The 14,498-nt window shown below is 60.5% G+C and overlaps 1 protein-coding gene across 2 annotated transcripts; it reads left to right on the forward strand.

Moving 5' to 3' along the window:
- The first annotated feature begins 4,953 nt into the window (after positions 1-4,953).
- LOC114022268 (ly6/PLAUR domain-containing protein 5) lies at positions 4,954-9,557 on the forward strand. 2 transcript variants are annotated; one of them, XM_043535464.1, is made up of 6 exons: positions 4,954-5,134; positions 6,784-6,936; positions 7,529-7,705; positions 7,876-8,007; positions 8,730-9,017; positions 9,051-9,557. In XM_043535464.1, exons 1-6 carry the CDS (start codon positions 5,056-5,058, stop codon positions 9,293-9,295), a joined length of 1,074 nt encoding a protein of 357 aa, XP_043391399.1. In that variant the 5' UTR covers positions 4,954-5,055; the 3' UTR covers positions 9,296-9,557. The 2 variants fall into 2 exon arrangements, with proteins under 2 accessions (XP_043391399.1, XP_037738749.1); XM_037882821.2 differs by having other exon boundaries at positions 8,730-9,557.
- Positions 9,558-14,498: the final 4,941 nt, after the last annotated feature.

Here is a 14,498-nt window from a genome sequence, read left to right on the forward strand (position 1 = left end):
GCTGGGTATCATCCGCAGACTCTATAAGCGTGCTCTCGCTGCCATGGTCGAAACCACTGATGAAGATATTGACAGAACCAGACCCAGAACTGATCCCTGCAGGGCCCCACTCGGCACGCCCTTCCCGCGTGACTGAGGCCTGCTGCACTTGGCAGGGGGGGGGGTTCACACCCCTCAGCGAGGAAGTTGCAGGGGTGTAAAGTGCCGGTGTAGACGAGCCCTCTATTTGCCCGATTCCAGTCTCTGGAATCTCTCCCGTCTTCCACGACTGTCCCAAGATCATCACGCCCGGCTCAGCTGTCTCCTCCGTCAGCTCCCTGAGCGTTCCCGGACGCGTTTCGTCAGGCCCTGGGGATTTGAGGACATCGAACTCGTCTAAGTCATTTTTAATTGTTCTTTCCCTATTTTAGCCTCTGATCCTACCTCATTCTCACTGGCAGTCGCTATGTGAGACGTCCACTCGCCACCAACCTTCTTGGTGAAAACCGAAACAAAGACGTCATGAACCAGCTCTGCCATTTTCTGTTTTTGTCTTTCCCCCCTCATTGAGTAACGGCCCTGCTCTGTCCTTGGTCTTCCTCTTGCTTCCAATGTATTTGCAGAATGTTTTCTTGTTTCCTTTTATGTCCCTAGCAAGTTTGATCTCGTTTTGGGCCTTGGCCTTTCTAATTTTGTCCCTACAGACTTGTGTGATTTGTTCATATTCATCCTTTGTCATTGGACCGAGTTTCCACTTTTTTTCGGACTCTTTATTGAGTTTCAGACCATTGAAGCTCTCCTGGTTACGCCAGGGTGGTCTCTGGCCAGGCTTCCGATCTTTCCTCCACAGTGGGATAGTTTGGTCTTGTGATAATGTCTCTGAAAAACTGTCAACTGTCTTCAGTGGTTTTCCCCTTAGACTTGCTTCCCACGGGATCTGACCTACCGGCTCCCCGAGTTTGCTAACGTCCAGGGATGAAAGTAAGTCTTGGGGCTTACCGGTACGGGGCTGGGCTGGGGCCGGCTCTGGCCCGCAGAAGGGGCGGGGCCTCGGGTGGAAGGGGTGGGGCTGGGGGAGGTCAGAGCCAGCCCCGGCCCACCCTGTACCGGCAAGTGCCTCCTTCCCCCTCCCCGGGGTAACAGCGGCAGCCGGGGCCTCTGGCATCAATTTAAAGGGCCGGGGGCTCCAGCCGCTGCTGGGAGCCGCAGGCCCTTTAAATTGCGCCTGGGGAAGCCGATCCACCCTGGTACGGTGCACCGGCTCTTGCCGATACGCCGTACCGGGGCGTACCAGCTTACTTTCACGTCTGCTAACGTCTGCCTTCTTGAATCGCCCTTTGACTGCATCACCATATTGTGCACGACTCCGGCGGGTGCTGCTGATACGGGCGACCCACTCCAGTCCCTTCCCGGGGCCTGACGGACCCGCTCCATCCAGGAGGTGGTGACCGCGAACCCGGAGGCAGCCTGGGCAGAGAGAGGGACAGATTTAAACAGGACACTCGGACCACTGCTTGCAAATCCCCCTCTTTAGAAGAGACACACCTGGCACGAACCCAGGCTCTTTGTGTAAGGCTGGGAGAGAAGCGCAGGGATCACCCTTCTCACGGCAGGGCTCCTCGCAGGATCGCATGTGAGAGTCCTCTCTGAATTTATGCAGGTCAAAATCTCGTCTTCTGTATCCCCTTCCCTAACTCCCAAACCCAGCCCTAACCCTAAGGAGAAACTCTAACCCGAACCTGAGCACTTCTCTTAACCTTAACATTTAATGTGTACCTTAAACCTATCATCTTAACTCTACTCCTCAAGTGAACTGTAACCCTAAATGTAAATTCGAACCCTGACCTCAAATATTAGCCCTAACCCTACATTTTATCCTGACTGACCCCTCCCTGACTGACTGTGCGCCCCAGAACCGGACCCAGGGCCTGGCAGCGTCACCCCCAGGTCAGCTCCAGGGGGAGAATCCCCTCCCTGCTCCAGCTGGAGATTCTCATTTAGCCAGCCCAGGACGGCGTTAGCCCGTCTGGCTGTAGCGTCACGCAGGGGGGCCCGGTTTGGCTGATTCTCCCCCAACGCCCCAAATCCCTTCTGGAGTCGCTGCTCCCCAGCCCCTGCTGTGTGTCTGGCCAACGCCCCTCGCCCTAGTCGGTGACGTGTGGCCGAATGAAAATGCCCAGTTATCGGCTGGCCCGGCGGGTTTCCCGCTCCCCCTTTCTCAAAGCCGGCCGCAGACACACTAGTTATTTCACCTGGGAAACTGCAAGGGCGTTTTAGGCCTGTTCAGAGTTTCCCCTGAGCTCGCCCGTCGCTGCGTTTCCCCGAGACCAGCCCGAGCCGAAACCAAACGGCCGCTCGGCGCGTGAAGCCGGCCCGGTGCCACGTGGGCGGAAGGTTCGGTCCGGACACAAACGAGCCGTTTTCCAGAGAAACCGCGTCTCGGGCATGACACCAGCTTGGGTGTTCGCGTGGCTCCCTGCTGCGCTCGCGGGTTTAGCGCGTCTCCCATGCAGGCCGTTGTGGCCTGATTGTGCGTGCACACCAGTGGGGCTGGGTGTACATGTGGGCGTCAGGCTGGGTTTGGGTGTGTCCATGTGTGGGGGGGATTCCTGTGTAGGTCTCAGCCCTCGTGTCCCCCTTCCCTCAAGCCCGGATTCCCCCCTGGCCAGCGCCCACACGTGGGGCCGGATTTTTTGGCTCCGGGCCCGTTGCCCACCCAGGCGCTGGGGTCGTCGAACCCACCCACTGACACACAGAGCAGGGCTCAGCCCCTCCAGGAGGGGGCAGCCCCCCAACCGGATCGCGAGCCGAACACCTGACCTCTGTAGCCTGACCCAGAGCTGGGTATTTATAATTGTAACCTGAGGATTAACAGGCTCTTGTCCCAAGATCAGGCCCAGTAAGATTATTGTAAAATTACCGTATAATTTGGGAACCCCGATGTGCCCAGGTGCAACACTCACACATAGGAACTCTCCCTACGTATATAAATATATGATTTATTAATAATTTAGCAAAGTTATACACACACTTAAACGCAACGAGGCAGACAGAGATAACAGAGAAAATACATTTGGACGGCCATCCTTACACCCTGGACTGTTCACCATTATCTTTCTCATCACCGTCACCGTCCTCGTCTTCCCATCAGTCTGGCCCCCCACAAGGTCTACGTCTCTCCAGCCCATCTGCTGCCCCTGGGATGTTACTTTTATAGTCGGTTACGCTGACGCTGCCATGACCAATGCGTATTCAACAGCGCTCCTGGTTTGCATTTCCTCCCTGTAAGGGGTCCGTTTGCTACGGGTTAGTCGATGTCTGACGTCACCCCATTAGCATCCACGTCTGTTTGCTGTCATGGCACTGTTGCGGTCGGAGGCTCTGTCCCAAACTTTCTGGATGCTGGCGTCAGTGATGTTCTGTGGGTGGCTGATGTTGGGATTTTGGATAAAATTCCCGCTCTGGCATACCACTTTCAGCTCCCTATAACTTACCTACTACAGGACAGGCCCAACAAAGAAAATAAGAGGACGCCACTAGCCATCACCTTCAGCCCCCAACTAAAACCCCTCCAACGCATCATCAAGGATCTACAACCTATCCTGAAGGACAAACCATCACTCTTACAGATCTTGGGAGACAGGCCAGTCCTTGCTTACACACAGCCCCCCAACCTGAAGCAAATACTCACCAGCAACCGCACACCACACAACAGAACCACTAACCCAGGAACCTATCCTTGCAACAAAGCCCGTTGCCAACCGTGCCCACATATCTATTCAGGGGACACCATCACAGGGCCTAACAACATCAGCCACACGATCAGAGGCTCATTCTCCTGCACATCCACCAATGTGATATATGCCATCATGTGCCAGCAATGCCCCTCTGCCATGTACATTGGCCAAACTGGACAGTCTCTACGTAAAAGAATCAATGGACACAAAGCAGACGTCAAGAATTATAACATTCAAAAACCAGTGGGAGAACACTTCAATCTCTCTGGTCACTCGATTACAGACCTAAAAGTCGCAATATTACAACAACAAAACTTCAAAAACAGACGCCAACGAGAAACTGCAGAACTGGAATTAATTTGCAAACTGGACACCATTAACTTAGGCTTGAATAAAGACTGGGAGTGGATGGGTCATTACACAAAGTAAAACTATTTCCCCATGCTTATTTCCCCCCCCACACACACACCCCTACTGTTACTCACACCTTCTTGTCAGCTGTTGGAAATGGGCGACCCTGATTATCACTACAAAAGGTTTTTTTCTCCTGCTGATAAAAGCCCCCCTTAACTGATCGCTCTCGTTATAGTGTGTATGGCAATCCCCATTGTTTCATGTTCTCTGTATATATCTATCTATCTTCCTACTGTATTTTCCACTGCGTGCATCCGATGAAGTGGGTTCTAGTCCACGAAAACTTATGCTCAAATGAATTTGTTAGTCTCTAAGGTGCCACAAGGATTCCTCGTTCTTTCTGCTGACACAAACTAACACGGCTGCCCCTCTGAAACCTATAACTTATGAGTTACTTAAGTCTACCTATGCCAAAGGTTATAGGTCTCAAGCCTCTCACTCCCTACGAAAGGCAAATCGTACAGGGTCAAAGCCGGCAGGTTCCTGGCATTATCACTAAATAGAATAAAGCAGGATAACAAAGCAATGAATGTGATACGGGCAAGCTGGCCCCCTGGGCCACACCTCCCCCCGGCGTGAGGGACAGGGACTGGGATGGCGAGGAGAACGGGGAGGAAATTGGGCACGGGGGGGGGGGTCTCTGGGGCACCCCGGCTGCCCCCACATCCAGGGCCTGGGTATCCCCGTCTCCAGCCAGGGGCCGCTGTGGTACCGGTTGCCCAATGGGATCATTGCACCACAGCTGTGGAAGTCGCGCCGTGGTGCAATCCCGCTGAGCAGCGCGCGGGAGGGGGGACTATAAATTAGAGGTTCCCCCCCCACACACACACACACACCCGTACGTGGCTGAGACTCGCCCGCTCGGACACAGCTGCACGGATCCCAGGGGGGTTGCGCCTCTCCGGCAGCTGGGCTCTCTGGGGCCATGGGGGGCCCTGGGGCGGGACATGGGACGCCGGCGGCATCACTGCTGGCAATCCTGGCTTCTGCTCTGCTGATCCCAGGTACCAACAGCCCGGATTCCTGGGTTCCCTGGGAGCGGAGTGGGGGCTGGTGGGTCAGAGCAGGGGGGCTGGGAGCCGGATTCCTGGGTTTTCTCCCCTGCTCTGGGAGGAGAGGGGAGGAGGAGCCTAGTGGATAGAGTTGGGTGGGGGGGGTTCGGGAGCCAGGATTCCTGGTTTCTCTGGGAAGAGAGTGGGGTCTGGTGGTTAGACCTGAGGAGGGAGGAGACTGGGATCAAGGACTCCTGGGTCCTCTCCCCAGCCCTGGGAGGGGAGTGGGGTCTGGTGTGGGGGGGATGGCTGGGAGCCAGGACTCCTGGGTTCTTTCCCTGGCTCTGGGAGGGGAGTGGAGTCCAGTGGTTAAAGCAGCGGGGCTGGAAGCCAGTAATCCTGGGTTCTCTCCTCAGTTCTGGGAGGGGAGTGGGGTCTAGTGGGTTAGAGTGGGGGCAGCCTGGGAGCCAGGACTCCTGGGTTCTCTCCCCTGCACTGGGAGGAGAGGGAGGGGGAGCCTAGCGGATAGAGTGTGTGTGGGGTGGGGGTCGGGAGCCAGGATTCCTGGGTTCTCTGGGAAGGGCGTGGGGTCTGGTGGTTAGAGCCGGGGCAGGAGGACGCTGGGATCCAGGACTCCTGGGTTCTCTCCCTGGCTGTGGGAGGGGAAGGGGGGGGGGCCTAGTGGACACAGCTGGGAGCTAGGACTCCCCCTGCCTAGCCCCTAGTGGGCACAACTTGTGGTTTTGTTGTTTCGCTGGCTCAGGCACCGCCTCCGTTGTGAGTGCACACGCAGAATTCTAGACACACGACACTGCCCGCCTCTCTCCCCCCCCAACCACTAACACACAGAGGGACCCACAAACCATCACGTCTACACAGACCCACCATGGCATGCAGAGAAACACAATCTCACACACACACAGAGCAGGGCTCGTCCCCTCCAGCAGGGGGCAGCAGGGACACACACACGCAGGGACACACACACACAGAGCAGGGCTCATCCCCTCCAGCAGGGGGCAGCAGGGACACGGACACACGGACACACACACACACACACACACAGAGCAGGGCTCGTCCCCTCCAGCAGGGGGCAGCAGGGACACACCCCCACCCCCCCCCCCCACACACACACGGCTCGTCCCCTCTAGCAGGGGGCAGCAGGGACACACACACACACACACACACACGGCTCGTCCCCTCCAGCAGGGGGCAGCAGGGACACACACACACACACACACACACACACACACAGAGCAGGGCTCGTCCCCTCCAGCAGGGGGCAGCAGGGTCACGGACACACACACACACACACGGCTCGTCCCCTCCAGCAGGGGGCAGCAGGGACACGGACACACACACACACACACACACACACAGCTCGTCCCCTCCAGCAGGGGGCAGCAGGGACACACACACACACACACACACACACAGAGCAGGGCTCGTCCCCTCCAGCAGGGGGCAACAGGGACACGGACACACACACACACGGCTCGTCCCCTCCAGCAGGGGGCAGCAGGGACACGGACACACACACACACACACACACACACACGGCTCGTCCCCTCCAGCAGGGGGCAGCAAGGACACGGACACACACACACACACACACACACACACCCCGGTGCCCACCCCGCCTCCACGTCTCCGTCTCCCCGCAGAGGCCGGCTCCCTGCGCTGTGACAGCCACAGCTCCGTCCTGCTCCGCGACCGGGGGGGTAAACGCCTCGACAGCGTCGTCACCCCCAGCGGCACCGAGTCCTGCGCCCCGGCCCACAGCGCCTGCATGGAGGCTGCCGTCACCCTCAGCGCAGGTGACATCCCCACGGTGCAGGGAGGCCAGATACCGGGCTGGATGGGCCCAGGGGGCTGAACCCAGGGGGCAGGGAGGGGGCATGATACCGGGCTGGATGGGCCCAGGGGGCTGAACCCAGGGGGCAGGGAGGGGGCATGATACCGTGCTCGATGGGCCCATGGGGCTGATCCATGAGGGGCAGGGAGGGGGCGGGATACGAGGGTAGAAGGGCCTGTGGGGCTGATCCAGGGGGCAGGGAGGAGGCGGGACACAGGGCTCGATGGGCCCATGGGGCTGATTCGAGGGGCAGGGAGGGGGCGGGATACGAGGGTAGATGGGCCCGTGGGGCTGATCTAAGGGGCAGGGAGTGGGCGGGATACCAGGGTAGATGGGCCCGTGGGGCTGATCCAGGGGGCAGGGAGAAGGCGGGACACCGGGCTCGATGGGCCCATGGGGCTGAGCCAAGAGGGGCAGGGAGTGGGCGGGATATGAGGGTAGATGGGCCCGTGGGGCTGTTTCCAGGAGTCCCCCAGAGATGGGCCCCGCCCCAGGGTCTGGGGAACTCCCTGCTACTGTCTTCACCTGCCTGTCGTGTGGCTCTTTCTCTCCAGGGGGCATGTCTGTGACTCTGATCCAAAGGGGGTGCAGAGATGGACACCCCAAGGGAGGGACCGAACCCCCCGCTGGGCCCAGCAGATTCCTCCACATCCAGGCCGATGTCCGCTACTGCCAGTCTGACCAGTGCAATGCCAAGGGGCTGGATCTGGGGAGCCCTGGCCAGGCCACAGGTAACAGGAATGGGGAACAGGGCCCGGGGCCTCTCCCCTCTGGGGGGCGCCGGCTCCCATCCGGCCCCGGGGCAGGGACTGGCTGGCTCCGGGGGGGCGGGGGGGAAATGGGGCACAGGGGCCTGTCCCCTCTGGGGGGAGCCCCGGTTCTGATCCATGTCTCGTTGCAGCTCCGGCCCCCAGCGGCCCCACCCAGTGCTACGCAGGCCTGAGCCTCGGCCCCCAGCCCCACACTCTGGAGCGGGTGACGTGCGACGGGGAGGACGCCCGCTGTTACCACGGCAACGGCACCCTCACAGCAGGTGGGTGGGGAGCAGTGGGGGTGACGCTGGGCTTTGTACCCCAGCAGCCCTGGCTCCCCCTGCTGCCCTTGGGGTGCATTGCAGCCCCCGCACCCCCCCGCCAGTGACCAGGACGGCCCAACTGGCCGGGGCACTGCCTGGGTCAGGGTGCTGCCTCCGGCCCCCAGTGCGCCCCCGTCCCCGCCCCACTGCACCCTGGGGAGGTCGGCACGATGCCCGTTGCCCTATGACACATTACGGCTGCCCCATTGCACCCTGGGAAGGTCAGCACGATGCCCGTTGCCCCATGGCACATAACAGCTGCCCCATTGCACCCTGGGAAGGTCAGCATGATGCCCGTTGCCCCATGGCACATAACGGCTGCCCCATTGCACCCTGGGAAGGTTGGCACGATGCCTGTTGCCCCATGGCACATAACAGCTGCCCCATTGCACCCTGGGAAGGTCAGCACGATGCCCGTTGCCCCATGGCACATAACGGCTGCCCCATTGCACCCTGGGAAGGTCAGCACGATGCCCGTTGCCCCATGGCACATAACAGCTGCCCCATTGCACCCTGGGAAGGTCAGCACGAGGCCTGCTGCCCCATGGCACATAACGGCTGCCCCATTGCACCCTGGGAAGGTTGGCACGATGTCCCTCTCCCATGGCACATAGTGCCTGCCCCATTGCACCCTGGGGAGGTTGGCGTCCCTCTCACACACGTCCCTCTTGTGCCCCCAGGGAAGCTGGCGGTGCCCATCTTCATGTGGAGCTGCCAGGCCCCATCCTGCGCCGTGCCACCCAGCCGCCATTTCGGCCCCCTGCAGCTCCGCCAGGCTGGCACCTGCTGCTCCGGCAGCTACTGCAACGGGCAGGGGGCCCTGGCACCGCTCTCCCTGGGCCTCAAGATCTCCTCCGGCCACGTCCCCACCGGGATACCCGGCTACGGCCCCGTCGCCAACGCCACGGCCTGGAAAGGCCGCCAACACCCCGGGCGCAGCCACGGCACGGCAGCCACGGAGCTGCCCTCCTACAACGACAGCACGGAGGCCCACTATCCGGACTCAGACTACACCGGCTACGACGACAGCACGGACCCACTCAACCCCAGCTACGAGGGGGACCCGCCCCACAGCTCCCGCCCCCGCGCGCGCCCCACCTGGCCCGGCAAGAAAAACAGCTACCCCACATCCACCGTCCGCCCCAGCCGCAAGCACCCCAATCCCTGGGGCAACGTCTCCCAGGCGCCCGGCCTCCGCCTCTGCCCCCTGCTAGTGGTTCTGGGCATAGCCCGCCTGGGGCTGTGAGCGGGGCTGGGGGCCAGGACTCCTGGGTTCTCTCCCCAGCTCTTAGCAGCTATGAGGCAGTCACTCCCCCCTCCCCCACATTGCATGCCTCAGTTTCCCCACATTTAAAGGGAGGGCTCCCAGAGGTGGGGGATCAGCCCCATGTGACGCTCCCTGTTTCCCTGCGTTTCTGCTGCTGACTTCAGTCCCCATTGTGGGCCCCCCCTGTCCTGCCCCCCCCTCCCCCCAAGCCTCTCTCTTTAATAAAGTCTCTTACCCACAAGCCCTTGCATCGCCCAGCTGGTCTCTTTCCGGCGGCGGGGTGCGGGGTGGCAGGAATCCTGGTACCGGAGAATTGAGGCTGCTGCCCTGGGACATGTCAGGTGGTTCTGCAGCCCCCTTCAGGTCCCCCATCGGAGGGGATATGCCAGCCCCCTCTCTGGTACAGATGGGACCCACCCCCACCCCAACCCATCGCAGTATAGAGGGGAGGGAGAGAATTCCCCCCCCCATCCCCCCGTTCCTTAGTATGGTGAGAAGAAAGGCAGGGGCCCTTTAAATGTAGAGGAAAACTGAAAAATGGACCCAGGCATCCAGGTGGGACTCCAAATTAGACAATTCCATACTGAACACCCCCCCCCAGCTTCTTACCAGCCCCCCTTCGCTCCCTTGGGTCATTACGCAGCTGCCCTGCCCCAGAGGTGGCTGCATCTCAGCGCCGGGCGAGGGGTCCCTGTGTAACCAGCCCCCCGCGCCCCACCCCAGAGGTGGCTGCATCTCAGCGCCGGGCGAGGGGTCCCTGTGTAACCAGGCCCCCGGATGGATGATTTCCCACATGCTGCCGGCAGAGCAGGTTCTATCCAGCCCCAGCCTGGCTGGGAGCCAGAAGCCAGCTGGAGGGGTGGGGAGCGAGCGGGGAGCAGGACGGCTGGGGGGGCCAGCAGAGGGGGGGTCATTCATGGAAGCAGCCCTTCCTTATCAGTCTGGCCGTCCTACCCTGTCGCTCACACGCAGTTTGTGACCACAGAGCGGGGCTTCGGGATCCCCCGTCACAGCCACCCCCCCAGCCCAGCCGAGACCCTCCTCTGGACCCCAGCACAGGCCGAGCCACCATGACCCACGGCAGGCCCAGGGCATGGGAACTGGCACCGCCCTATCTCCTGGCATCAGCTCTCCTGATACAAGGTACCGGGGTGGGTTAATGGAGCCCAAAAGTAAGCAGGGCTGGGAGCCAGGACTCCTGGGTTCTACCCCAGCTTTGAGAGGGGAGTGGGGGCTAATGGTTAGAGTATGGTGTGCGGGGCGGGAGTCAGGACCGCTGGGTTCTCTCCCCAGCTCTGGGAGGGGAGGGGAGTCTAGTGGTTAGAGCAGGGGGAGGGGAGCCAGGACTCCTGGGTTCTGGCCCTGGCTCTGGGACGGGAGAGGTGGGACATGGAATTTCATCTAGTGATTGGCACGAGGCCAAAGCTGGGGCTTCTTCTGCCCAAGGACAGTGAGGTGGGGGCAAAGTGTGGGGCGGGGGGAACTTGTCCCTCTGTGACACAACCCGCTCCCCCCGGCCTTGAGGGTGTCAGGGGGCCCTGCTACTGACCCCTGTATCCTGATGGGCCCTTGTTCCCAAACCCTGGGGGGAGTCCCAGATGGCTCCCCCATAACCCCCCGACTCGCTCATGCCGCGGGCACCGCCCTGAGATGCTGCAACGACCGCGGAATCGACGACGGAGCCTTCACCCCACCGCGCCCTGCCAGCCGCAGCACCGCACCTGCGTGGAGGGCATCAACACGGGCGCGGCCCCCGCGGCTTCCCCGGGACCTCCGGGAACCAGGCAGCAGGGGGAGCCGCTGAGCCACGGGGCGGGGGGAGAGAGGGGGCAGAACCTGCTGGGGCGGGATCCGTGGGAAGCACAGGGCGGGGCCGGCGGGCGCGGAGACGGGACAGAGACGAGTTTGATGGGGGGCCTGTAACTGCTACAACATTACTCCCCATTTCCACTGGGATTATGCTCCATGGGCATTACTCCCAGTTCACTCCAGAGTTACTCCCAGTTTACACTGGAATTACTCCTGATTGGCAGTGACATTACTCTCAGGTTACTTCTGATCTGCAATTGACTCACTCCCAGTTTACATCGGAGTTACTCTAAATCTACAATCAGAGTTGATCCTCATGTATACCAGGGCTCCTTTCCTTTTACACTGGAGTTACTCCACATTCACTCCTTGGTTACTCACTATTTACAAAGGAGCTAATCCTGACCTGTACTGGTCTCATTCCCAATTTACTCCATAGTTACACCCAATTTAAACCACAGTGACTCCTGAATTACACTGCAGTTATCCCCGATTGCTCAATGGGTTTACTCTCGATTTTACCCTGGAGTTACTCCCAATTCACAACAGTTACTCTAGTTTTACTCTAGTCACACCGGATTTGCTCCTGATTTACAGTGACATTACTCCTGTTTCACACTGGAGTGACTCCTGATTTCCACATCTCAGTTACCAGACTGACACTGATTTGACTCTGGATTGACACTGATTTTACTCCCATTTCAACCGCAGTTACTCATAATTTATACTATATTTACCCTCTATGTGCGATGCCGCTACCCCTAATTTGCAACAGAGCCATTCCTGATTTACACTGGGGCCCCTCCCCATCTCCACCATAGCCCCTCCCCATTCCAACCAGATTTCCTCCCCATTTACACCAGATTATCTCAGGATTTAGGACCAGTCTTGCCCCTCTTACCCCCTTTAAGCCTCACCACCCACTGCAGCTCTGCTTTCGGTGCTGGCAAACCCAGGCCTAAGGTTCCCGGAGTAAAGGGAGGAAAACCTGCCTTTGAGTGAGAGACTCCAGGAGCTCCAGCTATTTAGCTAAACAAAGAGACTTGGTCCCCGTCTATGCGTCCCTGCGAGGGGAACAACTATTGACAACAGGCTCTTCGGTCGCGCAGAGGAAGGTCTGACCCGACCCGACGGCTGGGAGCTGAAGCCAGACAGATTCAGACTGGAAATAAGATGGACATTTTTAATGGTGAGGGTGAGTTCCCAAGTGGGGCGGTGGATTCTCCATCAGGCCAAGTTTTCAGTCAAGCTGGGATGTTTGTCTAATGGCTCTGCCCCGGTTCACACAGGCCCACGGCACACGGAGCGTCTACACTCGTTGGTAACCCTGGGTTAGGCAGGGTTGAGCCCTGGCCCCCGGCTTGGGGCTCCTGCGTCTACACTGCAGAGCGATAGGGCTTGACTCCGACTCGACCCCACGGGGGGGTCCTGGGTCGGTGTGTAGACAGAAAGGGGGCAGGGTTAGGCCTGCACCGTGGAAGGCCCCGGAGCTCCGCCCGGCTGGTGCCAGCTGGCCTTGGAAGAGGGAATTGTACCAAGGGTGGGTGGCATCTGGCCCTCGCCGTGCGCTCGCCTGGGTGCTCTCTTCCGCTGCTCTCTTCACCCCCCACCCCCAACTTTGATTTCCAGGCAACTGGACGGTGACCGTGGTGCACCCAAAAGCCCCTTCTCGGGCACCTCGGCGTCGTCTAACCCCAAGCTGCCTGGCTACTCCCGCCACCACATCTGCAACACCAGCCTCTGCAACTGGCTGGGAGAGTCCAGGAGCCAGGCAGGTAACTGCAGCTCTGGGCATCTAGGGGGCACCGGCCTCGGGGGGTGAGGAATGGGGCACGGGGCCTGTCCCCTGTAGGGGGCGCCGGCTCCCATCCTGCCCCAGGGCAGGGCCTGGCTTACGGAGGGGCAGTAACCTCCCAGGTGCGTCTCCCCACCCAGAGTCCCTGCCCAGCGGCGCTGGGTGCCCGGTGTCTCCGGCTCCCACCCAGGAGGCCTGCCCTGCCGCTGAGAAGGCCAAGTGCACTGCTTCAGCGGCACCCGTCCCAGGCCATCAGCATCGGTGACAGACGCCCCGGGTCCGCCCTGGCTTGGGCAGGGCAGTGTGGTCCAGTGGTTAGAGCAGGGGGGGGCTGGGAGCCAGGACTCCTGGGTTCTATCCTGGCTCGGGGAGTGGAGTGTAGTGGTTAGAGTGGGGGGGCTGTGAGCGAGGACTCCTGCGTTCTCTACCTGGCTCTGGGAGAGGAGTGGGGTCTAGGGGTTAGAGCAGAGGGGGCTGGGAGCCAGGACTCATGGGTTCTCTCCCTTGCCCGTGCTCTCCTTGTACGGTGGACGATCCCAGCAGGGCCGGTGCCCGGGGCTCTCAGCTGTGAGCCGTGGCGGCCCCAACCGCTCTGTGCTTTTCTTGCACAATCCGGCGGTGAGAGGAGGGATGGGCCCACCCGGCCCGGGCTGAAGAACAGACCTTGGACTCCAATAACCTTGCGCCCGGCCCCCTTCCTGGGCACTTCGCAACAGCCAGACAGCCCCAGCAGCTTCCTCCTTCTCCTCCGCTGTCATAAATCCGCCCTAAGGACACAGCCCCACCTCGATGGGATCAAGGCCCCCTTGCCCTCCTGCCATCGACTCTGTGTCACTGTGCGGTTGGTCCCCGGCTGCCCCACTCCAGAGGTGGCTGCATCTCAGCGCCAGCCGAGCCGACCCCATGTGGCGTTATGTGTCACTGACCCCTGGCTGCCCCACCCCAGAGATGGCTGCATCTCAGAGCCAGGTGAAACACCCCAGTGTTATGTTTCCAACCCTGAAGCTAGCTGCTTTATTCCTGTAGCCGTACCCTTCCCTGCTGGGGCCCAGCGGAGGTGACATGGGGGGAGAATCACCCAAAGAAAGGGGTGTCTGGGGGGTGCCACCCACGACCAGGCCTCAGGCTCTTTAAGAAGGGTGAGGAGCAGTTGCCTGGCACCCCATGTCCTCTTAGCAACGGGATGTGGACACCCTGGCTCCCTTGGCAAGCTGGGATGGAGATGGAGGCTTTAGGGGGCTGGACGGGGGCTGTCCAGTGCACCACTCCGGGCAGCTCATGGGCTGGGCTGGGTTATGGCTCAGATGGCAGGGGGCAGGGCTCAGCAGGGGGTGCTACACTGCAGGGAGTGGAGGCCAGTGGTTAGAGCAGGACTGGGGGGTTGCTGGGAGCCAGGACTCCTGGGTTCAATCCCCGGTTCTGGGAGGGGAGTGGGGTAGTGGTTTGGGGGCTGGGAGCCAGGCCTCCTGGGTTCTCTCCCTAGTACCAGCCCCCTCACCTCTTCTTAGGGGATGCCAAGGTCTGTATGGTGCTGCAGACCTGCGTGCAGCTGAAGACCTGCACCGTGTTCTCCTACAT

Source organism: Chelonia mydas, chromosome 24 (assembly GCF_015237465.2).
Source record: "Chelonia mydas isolate rCheMyd1 chromosome 24, rCheMyd1.pri.v2, whole genome shotgun sequence".
NCBI classification, from domain to species: Eukaryota; Metazoa; Chordata; order Testudines; family Cheloniidae; genus Chelonia; species Chelonia mydas.

Bases quoted from the DNA above. Each gene is read 5' to 3' on its own strand.
- LOC114022268 (XM_037882821.2), top strand. From the start codon at position 5,056: ATGGGGGGCCCTGGGGCGGGACATGGGACGCCGGCGGCATCACTGCTG. The intron at 5,135-6,783 runs GTACCAACAGCC...GTCTCCCCGCAG, and splicing joins TTCTGCTCTGCTGATCCCAG to AGGCCGGCTCCCTGCGCTGT. The intron at 7,706-7,875 runs GTAACAGGAATG...GTCTCGTTGCAG, and splicing joins GAGCCCTGGCCAGGCCACAG to CTCCGGCCCCCAGCGGCCCC.